Source organism: Nymphalis io, chromosome 14 (assembly GCF_905147045.1).
Source record: "Nymphalis io chromosome 14, ilAglIoxx1.1, whole genome shotgun sequence".
NCBI classification, from domain to species: Eukaryota; Metazoa; Arthropoda; class Insecta; order Lepidoptera; family Nymphalidae; genus Nymphalis; species Nymphalis io.
Window position 1 is genome coordinate 7,155,940 of NC_065901.1, and position 22,623 is coordinate 7,178,562.

The 22,623-nt window shown below is 30.9% G+C and overlaps 1 protein-coding gene across 2 annotated transcripts; it reads right to left on the reverse strand.

Moving 5' to 3' along the window:
* Positions 1-1,065: 1,065 nt before the first annotated feature.
* LOC126773417 (alpha-tocopherol transfer protein-like) lies at positions 1,066-21,362 on the reverse strand. 2 transcript variants are annotated; one of them, XM_050494362.1, is made up of 7 exons: positions 21,261-21,362; positions 15,267-15,356; positions 6,635-6,794; positions 4,198-4,453; positions 3,169-3,279; positions 2,880-3,016; positions 1,066-1,386 (listed from the first exon to the last, which is right to left on the reverse strand). In XM_050494362.1, the coding sequence occupies exons 2-7, from the start codon at positions 15,352-15,354 to the stop codon at positions 1,263-1,265; spliced, it is 876 nt and encodes a 291-aa protein (XP_050350319.1). In that variant the 5' UTR covers positions 15,355-15,356; positions 21,261-21,362; the 3' UTR covers positions 1,066-1,262. The 2 variants fall into 2 exon arrangements, with proteins under 2 accessions (XP_050350319.1, XP_050350320.1); XM_050494363.1 differs by lacking the exon at positions 21,261-21,362 and adding an exon at positions 15,999-16,045.
* Between the last annotated feature and the right edge of the window lie 1,261 nt (positions 21,363-22,623).

Consider the following 22,623-nt stretch of genomic DNA (forward strand, 5'->3'; position numbering starts at 1 on the left):
AGAATCAGAATTTGTAAGACAGAATCGATTGGCAAACGGATTTTCCGTGTGTTAAAAAGGTATTGAACAGCCTATTTATATATGACATTGTACGACTTAACAATATGGTTAGTTTTAAAATGAAAAAAAACGAGCCTACATCGTATCAAGGTCAATAACTTCGTTAAAGTACCTGTTTATTCCCCAGAGGCGGACACGATTTGATACTTTACAAACAAACAAGTTCTTCATAAATCGTGAGCGTCACGCACTAACCAGTCAAATATAATTAGGTAGGTACGTTAATTTTCTCTGGTTAGTGAGTTGAGTTGAAAATGTGTTTTAATAAAACCTGTGGATGTCCCACTGCTGGGCTAAGGCATCCTCTCTCTTTTTAAAGAGAAGGTATGGAACTTATTCCACCACGCTGCTCCAATGCGGTTTGGTGGAATACACATGTGGCAGAACTTCAGTGAAATTAGACATTAGACATTCATTGAAATAACACAATATGATTTAATAAAACGAATATGCGAAATAAGAATTAAACATCCTTACATAGTAAAAATGTATTAATTAAACTTAAGGCGATGATGACGATAAATAAAAACGAGTAAATGTTTGAATTGTCAAAATTGAAAAGTAGTAAAGTTTCTTTCGATATTCGATTATAATTATTAGTTCATGTATTACACGAACATGGTGACTATAATTTAATATAACTAGATGTGATGGTAGATTATATTATTTTGCATTGTTTGTTCTTTTCATTTAGGAATAAATAAAGGATCTCAAGATGTAGTCTAAACAATAATTCGTTATATGAAAAATTGACGTGTAGAGGTTTTTTTTAAATTATCCTTAAAAGTTTTTTGCATAAGAAAATATTAAAAATACTTTATTAAAGATTATAAATTGTACAATATAATGTTTTTTATTTAATTTTATTTTAATGCCTTTTATTTTATTAATAAATCATAATGTATAATGCATTAAACATACCATCAATATAAGCTTACAATATGGTAAAAAACATTTATTTTTAATCATCATCATATGTATATAATAATAGAAATAGAAGGACTTCAGGATTATTTTATGATATACTAATTAAATGATGAAATATTGATAATTGTATCTTATAAATATATCATAGAAGGAAGTTAAATTAGTAAATAAATTCTAAACGCTAATTGAATTCATCATCATTCCTTTTCTTGGACTTAAGCTGTCGACCATGTTTTATTAGTTATTAATGTATCAATTAAAAAGGTATTCGATATTTAATCGAAAGCAAGTGATCTGAAGGAGCCAGGAAGATCTTTCACTTGATTCTCATTGTTACTGTCATTAGGACGTAATCCTTCATCTAACGCCCAGTTCTTATCATTGGCCAGGAACCAATCCCTGAAAGAAATTAGGCACAAATTCATATAAAAAATAATATAATTATGATATTAAATACTAACATATTTATAGTAATATTTCCAATTAGTTCAGTGGTATGCGATGTCATGGGTAAGATTTGGATGGAAGCAGAACCTAAACCCGTGGCCTTACTCCTATTGTTTCAGGGTCGATCGATAATAAACCAACTGGGATTTCTACTACCTAACCCTGGACTATCTTCAGACATATTTCGGCTAACTCCGGGTTAACTAAAAATTTCAAAAAAAAATACAATTGGTTTTTTGGTCTGTCTCGAGATTTGAATCCAAATCAGCATCAGCAGATGAGACCCTACCTTCTAGACCATTGAGCCAGTAGTGTAAAAATACCTTAAGGATGCATTTAAATCAACCAAAAAATCAATGTTAAACTAAAATAATAAAAAACAATTCCCCGTTTTTACTCCCAAACGTTCCTTATATTTTTTATTATGCATTTGTGAACATAAGTAATAAAAAAAAAAGTCTTTTATAACTATTTGAATTTTAGTGTATTACAGTTTTGGCAAAAAGTCCATTACTATACATATAGCTTATATACTTACAAAAGCCAAAATTATTCTTTAACTAATAATTAAGTAACAGATTTACTAGTGAAAGCATGGCGATTTCAGTAAGCCTTTGAAACTATGGAGAGTAAAATATATTATGTAATATTGTAATTTAGTCTCAATGCGTTTTTAAATTACAAATTGCAGAGCACCATTGCAATGCATCTCTGCATTGATTGAAGATTGTTAATATCTACATTATATGAATTATGTACTTTAAATTTGAGTAAGTATGAATAATTTATTTTGTTAGACTTTCTAACGCTGCTCGCAAAAATGGCGAGACATATTGTTTTTGTTTACTTTCACTATTCCTGTCTGCGAGCAATATTTCACAAGGTGGTAATGTGATGTGCTCAATTGAATTTCATTTAAATCAAACAAAAACTAAATTCGATCGAACTCGGAACTCTAAGTAATATTTTTTTTTTTTACTCGTTTATCGCTTCAAGACATTGGTATTTTTGATTTTTAATTACATCACAAACAATGTTTCATTCCAAACGAAGAATGTTTTGATGTTGTCTTGATAAATAAATAATACTAACACTATTTAGTATTTTTTAAATTAAAAAAAACTAATATCAGTGGTTTTCTATTATCCGAGTTTCTTTTGTATTTACTTAAAATCGTTGTTTTTTATTTGTTTACTTCTATACATATTTCAATTGAATATTATTACGCCAAATAAATAATAGAAAAAGAAAATAACCAGGTTTGGTTTGGTAAGAAGGATTAAAAAAGATTAAAAAGGAAATAAACGTCTCTATTTCAAAACGTATTATAAGCTTTTACCAGAACAGATGAAAACATGTCGTGAGCTAAGAAAGCAACGGACATAAAGTGTCCAATAAATAGATACATTTTGCTTGACAAAATGTATTTAAAGATAAATTTTCACCTTTTCGCTTCTACCCGCTTGATCCAGTATCTTTTAATCTGGTCTATGGAACCCGCTTTACCACCATACTCAGTTGGTAGTAGATCTTGCGGCACGTCTTGATACAAGGTGTCTGAATTTGGTTCATGGAACTTTATCTATAAAATTATAGTAAAATAATAAGTAATGTTTTAAATGATTAGAACTAAAAAAATTATTTTGGTTTCAATGAAAAATATATCAACAATTTTAAATACAAAGATTTATAAAAATCGAATTGTTCTCATTTATACTACAAAATTATATTTACCAATTTAGCAACTTCAGCCTTTAAAAAGGGTTTGCAAAGAGCGAATAATTTTCCGATGTAAGAAGGTGTGTTGATCACATGCACCTGTTTTAACCTAATCGGTATTGCTTCCTGAAAGAAATAATGAGAAATTGTTAGTTACAATTTTTTTTCAACGCACGGTTTTCTTACCCCGTTTACTATTTGCAAAAAACGATTAGTTTTGCTAATGGTAATAGAAGTGTCTAAGTGACGTCTTCATTTTTTATAGAGATACAAATATCTAATATCTTCATAGATTTAGGCTTTTATATATATATTCTTTGTGCGCGATGGAATTGATGTCACAGTTATGCGGTGACATCGAGAGCCAGCTCGCGTAGACTTATGAGGGAAGGGGGAAGCAGGAATTAGAGAGAATACTTCAAGTTAAGTTATATACAGTGACGTCTACGTAAGTAATTAAGTGATATACAGTTACGTCCAATGTTTTTTATTTGAATACATTCAATTTTTTTATCAAAATTTGCCCGTCTTTCAAAAAACTGGACTACTCTATAGACTGTGGTCTTTTAAGGTGGATATATTATTTAATAACGTTGCATCGTTGTACATAAAATATACAAATAGGTCATGCTATATCGGAGATAAATAAGACTTCGATACCGTTTGACTTATCATCATGAAAGTTGGAACATATATGTATTTTTTTATGGAGTAATGTTTGTTTCATCCAAATTAATTGTAACTCGCCACAAGATATTACTGCAGTGCTTCCAAACGACTATTCAACCGATCGCTATGAGAATTGGTATACATTTGACATGGAGATTATTTTACAAGATTATTATTTGCAAGCCGTATCAGATAATACACACAGATAAAAAATGATTTGGCATCTGCCCATTAAATTTTTACTTTTTTTTACGCGCGCACTTTTAAAAAAAAACGTCAATAATATTTGAATATTAAATTAGCTTTCTTTTAATGAATTTATGGGTTTGAAATAAATGTTAATCACACACAGGTTACGAATATTATTTTATTTACCTGTGTATATAACATATATTTGCGCAAAACCGATAGATTAATTTTCCCAATAAATTTGAGTGTGATGTTGGCTGAGTCAAATATAGGTATCTCCCCTGAAGGTATGTCGTCCTCTTCAGTGAGGCGAGTGTCAGCGAGCATGAAGAATGTCTTCACAGCATCTATGAAATTAAAGAGGTCGTAGTCGGGATTGTTCAAGCGGTAGATAAAAACTTTGTAGTTCTCTTTCGTTTTATTTGGTAACGGCAGCATGTCTCTGTAACAGATAATAAAATCTATGAGGAAATATTAAAGCAAAATATTTTCCATGTTGTGTACATTTAGTCTTTTTTATAAAATAAATTACATCATATTGCTCGATCTCGTGAATATTAAAAAGCGTATAGCAATTATATACATAAAAGCAATAAATTTAAAAGATTAATCGTTTCTTGTATAATTATTTTTATACAATAAAAACTTATTAGTCTTGGTACCAGTTTAATTAAAGTTATTATTGCGCTCCATTGTGATGTGGGAATTCCCGAATTAAATCGACCATAGCAGTGAAATTTTCATATTAGTTTCACGCATGATGGATGATGATGATGACGAACATGATGAACCGAGATGGGCCTCTGGATAGAACCCTGAACCGAAAAAAGCGGTTATATTTTAGGAAGCACCACTGAGTTTCATGAGCTTAATTTTTCTTTATAATTCATCTCGTACTCGGTAGTGACGGATGAAAGATGGCATCCTAAATGTGTCAGACGAAATTTTGCTATAATCTACCAACTAACACTGTATCATAATGGCGGAATATAATTAAACATAGATAGGCTCCAAGGTTCTCCTTAAGAAGAGAAGATCTCTCGACATGTTACAATATGTATTCACCAATTATGAATACTATATGTTATAACGGTAACCATCATAAAGATTCCTAAGAGCTACGTAGCTTTAGTAAAGATAAAATTTGTTCCATTGAAGTGTAATAGATATAAACGCCTACATACTAGCTAGCCTGAACGATTGAAAGAAAGTTTAGAAACTATCAACAACAAGTAACAAAATATAATTTTAATAGCTTTAAGAATATACATTTTAAATTTGGAGGTATTTGATTTTATCGAAATTGCATTTATTGCTTTTAACACTTTGTGCTGATGCACGCCCGTCAAAAATATAATAAAACACATTGAATTTTATATATGATTTAAGTGAAAAATATTTAGAAATATAATCATAGAATATACGTCTATACTATTCTTTACTATTCTAACATGAAGAACTGTTACGTATGGTTTCACGTATTTTTATTTATATTCATAGGTTAGCTTAGTATTGCGTACGTTCTGGGCGCATTTTGTGTATTAATTGTGTTGTAGATATTGCCTTGGAGACTTGGTATGGCAGGGACATAGTAGGTAGCTTGATAAATATTAAGCCGCTTAATATCCTATCCTATCATGATATAGATCGATATTAATCGTTAATTTGATAAGTATTCAACATTGTTCGCTTGGTGCACACGTAAATGCTAGTGAAGGTTAGATAGGAGTCACCCTAAATATAAGCTGGTTATCTTCGGATATTTTTTTTTGGTACTTCAGTAAGACTATTTTTAGAAAATGACCTGTCTCCGGCTACAAACAAAAAAAGCAATTTTTACTTTAGATCTGACATATTTATATTTAAATAAGGATTATTATTATTTTTATTTTTTAAAATAAGTCGATAAATTTTACTCTCCAGAATTTTTTAACTTATATAAATAATGAACAAATATAAATGTGTGGATGTCAGATCTGAAGTTCCTTGCATATAGCTAAGAGAAAGTCTAGAAAGGAATGAGAAATAAAAACAAGTTTAAAAACATTAACAAATTTAATATGTTACTGCCGATTTATTCAACGATTATAACAAATAATAAATATATTTTTTTACACGTGTGTGAATTTAATACGTGATGATGATGACGTCATCCTGAGCGATTTCCGGCAACAGTGGCTAATCTCAAGGAAAACTCAGTACATATTATAGTGGATAAAGGTGGGACGGTAATTGGACACGACCGATAAGCTTTCAAGTGCAGTACCAACGGTAAATGTGCTTTCCGAGGCACAGGATTGTACACATATCCAACTTCCAGACTCCGAGATGCTACTGAGATTTTTTTCGAAAGAAAACCCAACTTTGTATTGACCAAACCTGGGATACAAAACCAGGATCCTATATTTAGCCACCAGACGAACGAGGCATACATATATACTCGGGGGTATGTTCCGTATATAGTGGGACAGACCCGCTTTTGAGCAAGAAGATTATCTGTCATCGGAAAGGTCAAAAATATCTAGATCATACTGCCCTTAAAAGTAAACCTGATATTTGATGAGAACATCAAAATTCAGAAAATCTAGCGGTAAATAAATGTAAATGTTTAAAAAATACATACGTAATTTCGAATACTCTTCTGATCTGCGGTGACCAAGGGTCTCTTTGAAGGAATAGTTCTGGCGCTGTGGAACGCATCGTGAAGAAAAGATCAATAGTGCGCTTAACGCGTTCCATGCTCTGGCCACAACTGATATAGAACCGACGGAGAAGTACATCCTCTGAAAAGATGAAATTACTAATTAAAACAAAAAAATAATTTTATTAACTTCTAAATCAAAATACTTTATTTACCTATTGACCGAATTAACATCTACTTTACTTTAATACTTTGTACATCACACCACAAAGAGAAAAATACAAAACATGTATATTGCCTAAATAAATGTACAATTATGGCGACCTTATCGCTACACAACGATCTCTTCCAGGTAACCGAGTGTAAGTAATTACAGATAGGATATGGGGTAGGTGGTGATATGAATAAAATAATATTAATATTGAATTAAAACAAAACCAATTATTAAATGTAAATATAAAATACACACACTATACATATATCCATAAATAAATAATATTATCAGTACATACAAAATTATAAGTATATGATATAAATACATACTATATACAGCAACAACGAATAAAACGATAAGTCCTCAAACATAAGAAAAAAGAAAAGCAAATGAATAATAGAAGAAATACTGAAATAAAAGAAATTATTGGTGATAAGGCATTTGAGACAAAAAGTGATCTTTCACAAGTTTTTTAAAAATATTTATAGATTTGGCCTCTCGAATATTTATAGGAAGATCGTTCCAGAGTTTAATAGCCTGAATTGTAAAAGAGTTATTATAAAATGATGATTTATACTACTATACTGTGTCCAATAAAACATTTAGGCATATAAACACACGCTGTCAGATACTTCAAAAATATATGGAACACAAAAACAGGAAACTTTCGTTTCTACGATGATAAAACTACATATTTGAGTGATTGGGCATAAACGCTGAAAATAAAAATGTTCAATGTAATATTTGGTATAATAATATTTGGTTTGGATTTTATAAGGAGGTATAAAAATATGAGTCACGCGAAAAAAAATATTAATGAAATAGTGAGTTTTCAACGCGATACATTTATATGTTTACCAATTTTAAATTATGTACGTGATCATGATATTATAAGATTGGTTGCAGCGTCACATTAAAATCAACATTTTGGAAAATCCTTTGGTATTGAGCAACAATATAAAACGTACGCATCCTCAAAATTATATACACGTTTTAGCTATGGATCGATACTCAATCATTATATGTTATTATTTACACCAGTATACTATGGTATTCGCTTACATTACAAAATGACGTTTGACCTTTATCTAAAGTCCTAATCCTTACAAAATAAATGCAGTTAGAATTACGCAAATTTTTATTCTCAAAAATAATAAGAAATGAAATTAAAAAACACTTAGGCATAAGTTTGCTCAACCGAACAACATGAAATTTTGCATACCCGTTCCCATCAAACGATATTGAGTCACACCTACCTCCCTCCTTACACGTGGGCTAAGGTGCGGACGAAAACTATATATATACATATGCAATAGGTCGTTCCTCCTTTATATATAATAATAATTAATAAGCAAGATAATTTACTGCATTTGTTATTGCGAGAAAATTGTATTGTTTTTAAACTAAAGTAGATACTCGTATAATAAAACAATAAATATTCATTTAACTTAACGAGCATTGCAAAAATTGTTTGATAATATTATCATCGCAATACCATTTTCATGTCCGGAAAATGCAATAGGAAAATGTAATTCGTAACGAGGATGTTGCGTAAGTAATTAACTTTTATGCCACTGACTGAAGGTGAATTTGTCTTTTAAATATATTATTTATTTATTTAAAACAATAGACTGAATTCCGTAGCGGCGACAGTTACGCTTTCCATATTTTGTCGCTCCTTATTTGTTAACTTAACAATGCACAAATGTCTTACATAATATCATACTCGTTGATGTTTGTTACATGCAAATTATTTTAAATTGCCTTTAACAAAGACTTAATATATAACTTTACTTAAAAAGCCAAAAGATGTAACTGCTTAGTTTGTATGCACTCCGTCATCCTAAACTCTGACCGATATTTTATTCATTTGCATATTATATATTTGTATAAAATAAGTAAGGAACTAAAAAATGAAAAACACTTTTTATATAAGAAATTGTCAAAGGTAGGTTTTGTTATTTAATTACAACGTACATAATATGTGTGTGCCTAGGGGCTCGGGGCAAACCCGGGACGGACGCCCGATCGTTATCTCGGGAGTCAGGCATCACAGTTCGAAAGAATTTAAATGAATTCCCACAATTACAATTTTAATGTCTCTCACAAACACAAAATACAATTCTTATAGTTACTTTATTCCAAACTAAATGGTCTTAGCATTAGGCTATGTATGTTTCACAACCATGAACCGAAGCATATAAATGCACTGAAAAATATCCCACAGCGCCATTTTATTGCTAACGGCATGGCCCTTTCCAAACGTGGTAAAAGTGGTTAATTTGTCAACGTGTACCAATCAGAATATATAACTAACAAAATTCAAACAATACCTACCAGTTAGCAAACATTACAATAACAAATATTTTTATCCAATCTGTTGTTGAGCCACTAATGAACATCAAATAAAAAAAAAATACTTCTAGTGCGACGCCCCATATAGAGAATGCTATATGTAATGTGACATAGCATAGCCTATACACACATAACCAGCGGACAATCAAGATGCTCCAAACGATACCTAATTTATCAAATTACAATCGGTAGTTTAGGAGATATACGAGAATAGATGAACGAACATACACAAATACTCAGGTGATTAAAAACTTATATAAGATATTTATTTCAGTCAAACACTTATTAAATAAGATAATTATTGTAATTAATTTTAAATTTTATAAATTAATGAGCTACCGTATATAATATAATCTTATCTATGAATAGCGATAAATATAAAATATTTTATAACAAAAAATTTTCATTAAAAAGATTGTGACATTGTTGCAACAAAAACAAATATTCTGATCCTATCGGAAATTATTATAAAAACAAACGATAATTAATATATATATATATATATATTAATATCGTTTGTTTTATATATATATATATATATATATATATATATATATATATATATATATATATTGTTATATTATAGAAGCTATAAAAAGATACCAATATAATTTTCTAGAAGCGGTTGATAATATCATTTTAACATAATATGTATATGAACACATAATTATGTATATAATAATAATACATAAAATTAATATATATCAAAATACCATTTTAAATTTGAAAACAAACTTTTGTTCGTTTTTGATTCCTCGATAATTTCTAAAACAGAGCCGAGCTGACCCAGTGATTGGAACACGTGATTAAGCGGAGATTGCTGATTCAAACCCGGGCAATTAAGTGACACTGAGTTTTCATATGCTATTTGTGTTTATAACATCCTTCTTGTGCTTAGAGGTGAAGGTGAAATATCGTAAGGAAATCTGCATGTTTTGGATAAACATCTTCCAAACATACCAAACCGCAGCAGCATGATGGTGTACGTCCAAGCATTCTCGTCAAAAACGAGACCAGGAGGTTTTAAGCTAACAGTGGTATATTTACAGGCTCTCACTTTTTTTTTTACTTTACTACAAAATAACTCTGCCAACGAAGAGATTGAATTATTACGAAACTCTACAATTAATGGACGGTAGACTGGCACGAACATTCCTGTATTATTGACATTTTTGCTTAATAGTCTCGAGGAAAAGTCAAAATTGAGGTCGCTGAACAAAAATTCCAACTATTTTTATGGTAAGTATTATAGTAAGAAAACAATTATAAATATCTCAAACAAATTATAAAGATATTTATAATGGATTTCTTAAAACTATTTGTTTTCTTAATATTTGCCAAAACAAGTTTTTCAAGATGGCGGCTCACACTCGATCCTCAGACAATTACAATTTTTTAACCTAAAATTACAATTAGCCACTTACAGACATATAGCAATCAAAACGATCGATTTTTGTTAATCAAAGTCTATTTGTATAATATTATTATTACACATCTTTCCAAGTTTTAATAACTTACACTGAAAAGATGCAGTAAAGATGTCGCAAACGTCCGTTTTGTTCAAGTGTGTCATAATTATTTATGAGCGTGTGTGTACAAGCTGTACTTCGTAACCTCTCCGCTTTCTTTTGTAATGTGTAATGTACTGTAATACATTTTAAGTATTTAACATTTAAAACTGATATATATACACAATATATATACACAATGTCAAAATAATGATAAATAGAAGGATCTTAATATTATTATAACCGCATGGAATGTTCTGGAACCAATTAACAGCATAAATATAGTTTACAGGTGTAACTTTTTTAATTGCTATCTTGTAGCCGTTACATCGCCTTCAAACGAGCCGAATGTTTTAACGCATATAGGTATGCGCTAAAAAAACCTGTATCCGTTATTTGGGATTCAAAAATATTTTTTTTACATTAAATGAGGTAGGCAGATAAGCAGATGATCCACCTCGTGATAAATAGTCTCCAGCGCCTAGACATCCCTTACATCGGCAATGCATAAAAAACCATGGGAACTAAAATGTTATGTTCCTTGGGTTCGTTACACTGGCTTATTTACCCATAGTGTGTATTCCAATGCGCTGAACCTTCTAGGCGTCGGCGAGTCCGACATAGACCCCCACCAACCCCCATTTCGTGAGGGGGAAACGCGTAAATGAGTTTTTCCAGCGAGATCAAACGTACCCTATTAGGTATCCCATTCTGTACCTCTGACAACGTTGATGTAAGATTTTATAATAAGTCAGTAATCAAGACGTGAATGCGTAACAAACAAATAAATAAACCCACTTTCGCATTTATAATTTTATTCAGGATTAGTACTTTGCACATTTTCTGAATGTAAACATTTACTCGTACTTATAACTTAATTGTCAATTTAAAGTTAAATTGGACTTTAATATATTAATATATAAATAATCTGTCAAAATATTAAACAGCGAAGGAAGAAAATTATACAACCGTTATTTTTTATGTAAATGTTAGTTACATTATACATTATTATTTCTTATTATGATCAGAACGTGTGGCCCCGGCACTCAGCAGAGTAGAAAAAAGGTTTACTTAAAGTTTAGTAAAATTTATTAAAAATAAATAAATACTATGCAGATGTAATCAGGAGGCTTTATTTTTAGAAAATCTTAACCGATTCTCCGAAATCTGCATTTAAAATATAAACTAGTTCTATATAATCATATCCAAGTAATATATTGAAAATAATCCCAAACCCTGATGACAAAATCAGACCTACACAAGATGTGATTTAGGGAAATCAAAAAAGCAAATGCGACCATTCGAATTGAACGTGAACACTAGGTATATTAATTAGTATAAGAAGTTACTAATCTTAAAAATGTTTTTTATTAAAATACCCACTGAAATTACAGCACAATCAACGTGTAAACCATAGATCAAGACATTAGATACGGGTAAATTATTAAAAGCTTCTTTATCAAACGTATCATTACACATCATATACGAATTGTAAATTGTAAAAGTCTTTGACCAAAACATCACTAAAAATTCTGTATAAATTGATAGTCAAAGTTACAAGGTGGAACTGTATTGATTTGAATATTTGAATGCAATAAATTGTTTACTATAAGAAATACAATTTCTCGTTAGAAAATATAATTATAATAAAATTCATATTTTTAGCCAATAATTGTCAAATGTAATTTAAAAACATTAATTATACTCAAAATAATTTCCTTCTACAGTAATGTCCTCAATGGGCTGACAATGTTCAAAAAAAAATAAAGGGGTTATTTTTTTACACGCTTATCGAGGCTAACGGGTCACCATCTCAAATCATCTTCGGTCGAAAGTTAATCCAAAGTAACTTTTACTTATGTTTCGATTCATGACCTACAAAGCTACATTGTCCATTAACAAAATACATATGACAAGGATTTATGGTTTTTATAATACTAACCACTAATAATAAAATTTACAAAACAGGTTTTATTTCTTACATAATGCAAAACGAACATTCTTAATAATAAAAAAAAATCTCAAGAGGCTAAAAACAAATTTGTATTCGTAATGATTTTATTTTTAAAAATGTTTCCGAAATTATTAATTGTACGAAAACTTTTTAAAAATTTAAAACCAGTTAAGATCCTGAAATTAACTTAACCTTTTGATCAATCATCATCATCAAGGCTTGACCTCCTTACAATGGCCTCTTTGATCGAACTATTAAATCTACCGAATTTTCGAAAGTTGTAATAAAGTTGTGATACTCACAATAAACCAACAATGTTTTTCAAAAGCAGTATTGAATCATTGTTTTTATGCATTATATTATACCGTAACAGCCTGTGAATGTCCCACTGCTGGGCTAAAGGCCTCCTCTCCTCTTTTTGAGGAGAAGGTTTGGAGCTTATTCCACCACGCTGCTCCAATGCGGGTTGGCGGAATACACATGTGGCAGAATTTCAGTGAAATTAGACACATGCAGGTTTCCTCACGATGTTTTCCTTCACCGTAAAGCACGAGATGAATTATAATCACAAATTAAGCACATGAAAATTCAGTGGTGCTTGCCCGGGTTTGAACCCACGATCATCGGTTAAGATTCACATGTTCTTACCACTGGGCCATCTCGGCTTATTATATTATACAGCTTTGGTAATTTAGTATATACAAAACAAGGAGTGAGATTTTTTTAAGTATATCTATAATACCCATTGTAAAAAATTATAAAATTTATTGAGATGTATATTTTAATAAAGAACAATAGACATTATAATATATTTAAAAAAATTTATACAATCTGCAAATATATTTGTTATTTATACGCTAATCATATACTCTACCGCCAAACAGCAGTTATGTTTCGATTTAAATGGTGTGTGTGAGTCAGTGTAACTACAGGCACAAGGAACATTTGGGACAAGGGACATCTTAATTCCCAAACGCATGTGAAGATGGTTTCGCGGCTTATTTCTCGCGCTTCGTGATATTTTCCGTTCGGTATCGGTTCTAAGGCCCGTGATAAAGGGAATGAAGCGTTGCGAGTTAAGAGGGTCGCATTTTTCGCGCAAACACTACGAATCACGTCTACAATTCGCGGCCGCGATTCATGGGGTGAGTGTAGAGCCGGCTTTAAAGAGCCAGTGTATGGGAGGTGGGATTAGTCGATTTGTTAATATTGTAGATTTGTCGGTCTTCCAACCTATATGAAATAAAAAATAAAATATATATTCTTAAGCATATATTTACAGGATTAATATTGGCCATACTTGTTCATTGTATTATGAGCTATACAAATCTGAGATAGCTCAGTTGATTGGATACGGATCTCAACCGAAGATCACTGGTATAATTCCGTGCAATTACCACTGGCTTTTCAGGTGTTTAATTTGTTTTTATAATTTATTTCCTGCGCGGTAATGAAAAATACTTCGTAGGGAAACCTTTATGTAACAACAAGTAAAAATCCGCTCGGCCAATATCTCACTAAACAAAACACACAAAAATACATTTTAATACGCTGAAAATTATGATTACATCAATCATTTGTATAATAATGTTTGTATTTCAAAGGCATTTATGCATAAATGCTGACAATTTATGTATATTCGGTTCCGGTTTACAAATACAATAATTTCATGCCCATTTAATACAAATTTTGTATATAATTATATTTAAAGATAGATACTTATTATATAAAGGTCCTGATATTAAGGCCTGATAAAATGAAATACGTAATATAAAACATTTCGAATATTATGCACATAAACTAATAATATCATATTTGCGTAATAAATGAATCAATGAGTCATTATTATGATACGAGTAAATGTGTATTAGAGCATATCTGTTGTATTTATGAAAGTTTACAATTATTTTAATAATACCGTAGTTCAACTGAACTTCCAAAATAAATTATGACATGTACCGTGAGTTTTCTCTTTGATAAATTGGTACCAATCCCACATGTTAACTATCTATGGAACCAGTTCCTACCACCTCGGCGTTACAAAAATGGTTTAAATTAAAAAATCATGTTAAAATAAATTATTTAGTCCCTTACTTTTTTTTTACAAACGTCTAGGGTTGTTTTTTAAATACACACTATTTAACATATTCGTTACCCATTTAATTAATGTCGATATATTAAATGTCGGTGGAGTAAATGCTACAACATATCGAGCCCCTGAGACGAGACGATCGATCTGATTTAATCTGGTATAATCAACTATATCTCATAAAATGTGCGAAATACTTATACTAAGAAATATTTATATGGTTTTATTGTAATGTTATTTCTTCTATATAAATAAAAAATGAATGTTTGTGTTTGTTCTCCTTGATAACATTTTTTCTTTGTACGTTGTCCTTCAATATAAACGTTTTATGTTGACGTTTTAACTCGCTGGAAAATCGTACTTACGCGTTATCCAGTGCTGGCGAGTCCCATAAACCCACTAAAAAAACCAGCGATACCCGATCTCGTCTCTTTGCGGGACGTCACAATATCGCTTGCGCATACTTCTAGTAACAGATAATAAATTCAACTTACCAACATCATGTGGCAAATGAGGTTGCTTGCTGAGCCAATCTTTAATGGGGACGAGCGCTGTGTTCCATTCTACTTCTTGATCAGGCATAGCTATGAAAAAAAGTAAATATAAAAGTAACTTAAATTAATACTGTTCTATGTCACGAATCTTTATTTTTAGTTCGTTACCATGCATAAAATCTTTACATTCTAGGAAAACCCTCGTCATCTGCGTCATCACATTGTTAGCAAACTAAACCATAATATTTACTTATTGTGTACATTATAACTATCTATAGAATGAACAAACAAACCGTCGAACGCTTGATAAGATATCGATGACATTTTTATCTCAATTACGATCAAATACGATATCAATCGTTTACAGTTAAAATATTCTGTCGGTTGGCTTGACCATTGATGTATACATGCTAAACTACAACTTTCTAGTACTAAGAGTCTCTGAGCTAAGCTGCGGACGGGCGGACATGTCGAAACTATAAAGGTTCCTTGTTGACTACGGTAGCTTAAAAATGACCAAAATATTCATTCATATTCATATGTACATATATGTTTTTTCCCAAATTTTCAATAATAATATTGCTCAAATTTCGACCACTTGGTAAACAACACTGCTCGCTACTATTTAAAACACGCTTAAAAACCTTAATTTTAACTACTACGGGACGGTTACTTGATTATGTTTTAGTTATATAGCAATAACTTCCTAACTTTAAGATTAAGGGCTCTCACAAAATATACCACCAGGCTCTGCAATCGAATGGTTATTAAAAAACTGGTCTGTAGATTAGAAACCGCTTACGAAATCTGACCCATAAAGTCTCTAACCAGCGACCAGCGTCCAATATGTTATGAAATATATCATATAAACCATTCGAATGGCGTAAAATATGTTATATCAATAATATTTTCATACGGATATAAATGAAATTTTATGTCGTTATATTATATGAACACGAGAACTAATAACACTAACGTTAAGATTCCGCACAGTCGATACATCTTCCCTCGAGCAAGATAATCGATTCTATAAAAAAATATATTTTATTAATTAGAAATATTAAAACGTAACTTATTCATGAAAAAAAAAAAAAATAACGCATACTACCTCTATGATAATTAAAATGATAACATATCGTGGAGTAAGTATTTTTATGCAGCATAATAAACGTTTAATTGTAATTAATTGACATTCCTATGAAATTTAATTGGTGTCTAAGACACTACTGCATTTCTTGTCGGTAGGTACTTCTTAATAAAATCTTCCTTACCAGAAGCTTTACATTTAAAAGTTTTTGTGCTCTACTTGACTTACCTATATTTTCATTCTCAAAAATCTTGGGACCAGTATCGCTTTCAATTTGAGCACAAATGCTGTGCTTATTCTTAGAGTAATAATACTTTAGTTCGTTAATGTTTTGTTCGCAAAACTTTTGAAATTACAAATTAGGAAAACCTTGGGAATATAATACCATAATGATATTAGTGCTTGTTTTTTGTTAATGTTTTTATTCCCATAGTTGCATATATAATATAGCTATAAAGCGAATTTCTATTTATATTAGGTCCTTACATATGAAATTAGCGTTTTGTCGTACTGACCACTTTGATCTGAAATATATCCTCTTTGGTTAAGAATTCCAAATTCAAATTTATAAATTCATTTAGCTGGTACATTTGAGTTTTGAAAACAATCATTCATTTGTTTTTTCCTCATTATTTTTTTCTTTGGCATCGCTTATTGCCGCACAATGGAAAACATGAAATATCGGTATTTTTACGAGTACGAGTTCTACCGTGGCACCAGAGCTGCAGAAACAGCTCGAAAGATTAATGATGTGTACGGCGCTGGTATCGCAAAAGAAAATACGGTACGTTTTTGGTTTTTACGTTATCGTTCTGGAAATTTCGACCTTCAGAACCAACTCCGTGGGTGGCCGGAGACCAAAGTGGAAAATGAAGAATTAAAGTCTATTGTGGAAGCGGATCCAGCACTTCAGAGATAGCTGCTGGCTTCGGGGTAAGTGATAAAACTGTATTATTCCACTTGAAGCAAATTGGGAAAGTAGAAAAATTTGAACGATGGGTACCTCATGAATTGAGTGAATCGAACTTGCAAACACGCGTCGACTGTTGTGTTACTTTCCTCAACCGACACAATAATGAAGGGATTTTAAATCGAATCATTACTTGTGATGAAAAGTGGATACTGTACGATAATCGGAAGCGCTCGTCGCAATGGCTGAACCCTGGAGACCCAGCCAAATCCTGCCCTAAACGATAATTGACTCAGAAAATGTTACTTGTGAGTGTTTTGTAGACCAGCGCCGGTGTCTTTCACTACAGCTTTCTAAAATCTGGCCAAACGATTACGGCAGATATCAGTTATCAGCCACAAACCATGAAGGAAGAACAAGCTGCTAAACGACCGAGATTGGTCAATCGCTCTAGGCCAATGCTGCTTCACGACAACGCAAGATCACACACTGCACAACAAACAACCACTAAGTTAGATGAGCTACAATTGGAATGTCTGCGGCATCCACCCTACTCCCCGGACCTTGCTCCAACAGATTACCATTTTTTCCGGAATTTGGACAACTTCTTACAAGGAAAAAAATTCAACTCCGATGCGACAGTCCAAACCGCCTTCAAAGAGTTTATTGATTCTCGCCCCCATGTTTTTTTTAGTAAAGGGATCAATGAACTATGCATACTTTCATTAATTAAATATATTTTACAAAAAAAAACTGACATTATATTCCTTCCGTACAAAACGCCAATTTCATATGTAAGGATCTAATAATTTTAATATTAAGTATTATATATGAAGATAAAATTAATACTGTATTTGTTTGACCAGTTTCATTTAATATAAATATGATTTATTGTATAACAAACAAAAAAAAATATCATACGTAGATACTGAATACATAGGAGGTAAATAAAAATCTTATCGCTTAAATAGCGATATCTACCAGACCATAGGGCAGAAGACTTGGCAATTGAAAAAAACGGTGATGAGGTGTAAAAAATGACCATCACATAACAAAAAATATCAACAAACGACCATTTGCAATGACAATATCGAATGGTCACGTACAAAAGAAACATATTACTTGTCTTGATAGGTTCTTGTACCAAGGCTTGTATGTGAACAGAATAATTATAAGCTAATTGTGAACTCAGAACTCTAAACTAAATATAATCTATACCTACAATCTGCCCATTATTATCTATTATAATAAAAGAATTAAAACTAATTAAAAGACATCTAATGACTATCTGATTCTACGGGATATTTAATGTAATAAATTGTGAAGATACTTATAGTAAAATACTAGTACGGTATAATCCTTGTACTTTACTATATATCATTATGTTTGTTAAAAGTATTTAATTTGTCCCGAAATAAATTATTATTGAAACATCCGAATTAACAAAAATGATTACTTATCTATTTTGTACGTCGAAAGTGATAATACATTTTAATTTTTTATCTGTACAAATAAATGCTTACTATTTATTTAGGTATTATTTGATAATATATATATTTGCTAATTACAATATGTTCAATTTGAAAAGAAATCGCACCAGTGTATTATAAACAAAACATAAAAATCTCTAAAATAACGAAATTATAGATGTAGATTCAGATATATTATATAATCGACAGTAAAAGGGTTTTAAAATAATTATTAGAAAAAATATTCTGTCACTCACTAAATGTGATTGAAAAAAATATTGGCAAGATTCATTTCCTTCATTTCGTAACCTTCATTTTAGACAACTTAAATTGCGTGCGTTTGATATAACGAGTCACGAGATAGCTTAGTTTTTTGTATTTTTTAAAGGCAACCGTATATAAAAACATATTTAGTTTCCACTTACGGTCTAGGGTAAAGCAAAAACCTTTAGCTAAATATTTAAATAATGAACTTTGAATAACACCATAATACCACAATATACGCTTATCAAGTTGAATTTAAGGTCGCACGATGATTCAAAAAAATTGCCAACAATTACCTGCTAATTCTTAAACTATATTTTGTTACAAGTAACATATAATATATCAAGATTTAATCTTTATTTATATGTTAAGATAATTATTATCAAACGTATATTTTTAATTTACAATATAGTGCAATATCGTGACTTAATAATATTTATGCAGAATTCATAGCATGTGCTAGTAATCTGTTTGAATAATGTAGTTCCTGGACGACGATGTATTTTACTGTTTTGCTACACGAAGTCAAGGCAAATCTTGTGCAAGTTAACATTTAACTAAGTTTAGTTTAAAAAAGTATAAAACAATCCCTTTTTAGGAATATAAAGTACATTCGACAAAATAATGTCCAAAATATGTACGGGTTGGGTTTTTGGTTTGGGTTTACAAAACCCAATTTTCAATAAAAAAAGAACAGAAAAGTACCTACTATGACAATTTTACTAATCGCTGGGTACAAACTGAGATACCCGTCGAATTTTTTATTTAAACGAAATTAAATAGTTTGTTATTATGATAACCTTTATGCCTATTATATTTGATTTATGGGAATAATGACTTTTTAAGGTGTTATTGACGTTAATAATGGAATTAAGAAAATAACAATGATACGTGTTATCATAAAAGTTTATAAAATATGGAAATCGTAAACTAAAAGAGAAAGTTCAATCTGCGTTAAGATCTTACGGACTTATTGTTTAGTATTCATGGAGGATTGAAGGTATACCGATTTTTAATTCAACGTCCATTTACGCAATGCAAAACACGTAAACCTAGAGTATTTCATCATACTAATGCAATTCGTATTGCATGGGAACAAATTAACTATATTCCGTTTTATTGAAATACGATAACATTTTTAAGCAGTGTTCGAGTGTCAGATCAAATTAATATCTTTTTTTTTATTCAAATAGGCACATATTCGTACAGGGCACTTTTGAATCATGTCATTGTCATTTGACACATGAATTAAATCTAAAGCTACCACCGCATCGAAATGTAGATTCTACTAAGAGAGTGGACTTATTATTACTTAAATATTATTATAAAACTATTTTTTAGTTATAATATGCAGGAAGACAGGCAAATGGATCTCCAAAAGAGAGATATAGATTAAAGCATTGTGAGAGTAAGTAAGTCATTCCTTGCCCCAACGTTATTAAATGTTGTGATATAATATTCACCCTTCAAACCGGAAAATATAAACACGAAGTATTTGTGTTTGATGTTAGAATAACTGATAATTAAGTGTGGTTGCCAAGCGGGCTTGTTCTTTTCCATCTATAATCCCTAATATTTCATAACTATAGTTTATATAAAGTAACAAGCCTGGAAATGTCTCACTGCTAAGACTAAGGCCTCTTTTTTGAGGAGAAGGCTTAGAGCTAATTCCATCCTGTTGCCACAATGCGGGTTAGTGCATACACGTGGCAGATTTTAATCTGCCACAAACAGGTTTCCTCAAGATTTTTTCTCTAACGCCGACCACGAGATGAATTATAACCATAAATTAAGCACATAAAAATTCAGTGCTTGCTCGGGCTTGAACTCTGAGTCATCGGCTAATATCCTCGTATTTTAACCACTGTAAATATTACTACATGCATCTTCAGCTACATGATATTTGCTAAGGGAATAATTTAAGAATGCGTGAATCTTTTAAGAAAATAATATTCTCCATGTATTAGAACAATTTTTTTTTAGTTTTGAAAATGATTTATTTTATTTATTTGTGATAGTGTAACTTTTCTGATTAAACTATAATATTAATATTTTGCAAATTACTAAAGAAAATTTTATAACAAAAATTAATAATTCAGTTTTGAATTTATCATTAAGTTAGTAACAACATATTTAAAATAATTATTAAGTATATCATTTTGAAGTCCGTACAGGAGAAATATTTGCGGTAATAAAAGCATATCGGACTAAATATATTTATAATATTACGTTCGTTTTTAATTATTAAAAAAATGATAACTTACTTATATAATCAATCCTTTATATAAATATTTAGAATATAAAAAAACTATTTATTTACACGTAACTTGGAACACGACAGTTTTTAACGAGCGCGTTTATCGGACAATCCAACTAAACTGGCGACTCTGGCGAGTGTACACCAAGATTGTAACTCTTGCTTTCACGGTAAGGTTTACTATCCAATAAATACTATATAATGTTACAGCTCTACATAAAGCACTATAATTACTACTTATTTATATGACACGACCCAACTAACGTCTAACTTGTAAATAAAAGTAGACAAATGTCTATGGGATCATGTTAATGCCTTTAATTAGCTATTAAATACATATCTTCATAACACTAGTTACTGCCCGCGACTTCGCCTGCGTGAGAGAAGGGTGGGGTAGTTAGGCGTTAGGCACTTATGATCTTTCAAAATTCCATGCAAAATTTCATGTTGATCAGTAGTTAGGTCGTGAAAGCACAATAAACAATACCGTATACCCTTAAAGTATATATAGTTAAGACTTACGAGATTAAGTAACTTATTGGTGTGATAATGTAATACTAAAAAATATCAACATTTTATAAAATCCAATCATAATACAGTACCAGCCTGTGAATGTCCCACTGCTGGGCTAAGGCCTCCTCTCCCTTTTTGAGGAGAACGTTTGGAGCTTATTCTACCACCCTGCTCCAACGCCGGTTGGTGGAATACACATGTGGCAGAATTTGAGTGAAATTAGACAAATACAGATTTCCCCACGATCACGAAGGAATACCCTTCACCGTCAAGCACGAGATGATTCATTTTATCACCGTTACATTGGACTTCGTATAGTATTCAGTAGGCGAACGGCCTTAATACGTTTGATATTAACACATCGCATGTTTGTGTCTTATGCTGAACAGACATGCGATATAACTACAATATGTAAGGATTTTGAAAGAACCAGTAATTACATCCAATTATAAAATACATAAAATTAAACTTTTAAAATTTTTCTTTCGCGACTATTGGAAAATTGGCAATTATATAATTTTACACGGTTAACTTACCGATATTGATTTCTAAAGAAGTAAAGTATTGTCGGGGATAAGTTAATTAAGGGCATTTTAACAGTTGGCCTGCCTGTTTGCAGGCGAAAGCGATCCCGTGGATCTCCTCGTTAAGAGGGAAAGGGTACCACTGGTTTTTTAGTCGGTATTCCGAAAGTGGTCATTACGACAAAACGCTAATTTCATATATAAGGACCTAATATTATAAAGAATAAATTAATTTATGAGTTATTTTATATATAAGTATACGTACATATGTTATAGGTGAATCGTTGTATGATGTTTAGTGTTTTTGTTTCTTTGTAAATTGTTTTAGAAGAT

What these genes read in the sequence shown, in the direction of transcription:
- LOC126773417 (XM_050494362.1), bottom strand. Translation starts at nt 15,354, where the DNA reads ATGCCTGATCAAGAAGTAGAATGGAACACAGCGCTCGTCCCCATTAAA. An exon ending in TCATTTGCCACATGATGTTG is followed by an intron (nt 6,795 to 15,266) that starts GTAAGTTGAATT and finishes TCATCTTTTCAG; the next exon opens with AGGATGTACTTCTCCGTCGG. An exon ending in AAGCGGGTAGAAGCGAAAAG is followed by an intron (nt 1,387 to 2,879) that starts GTGAAAATTTAT and finishes AATTTCTTTCAG; the next exon opens with GGATTGGTTCCTGGCCAATG.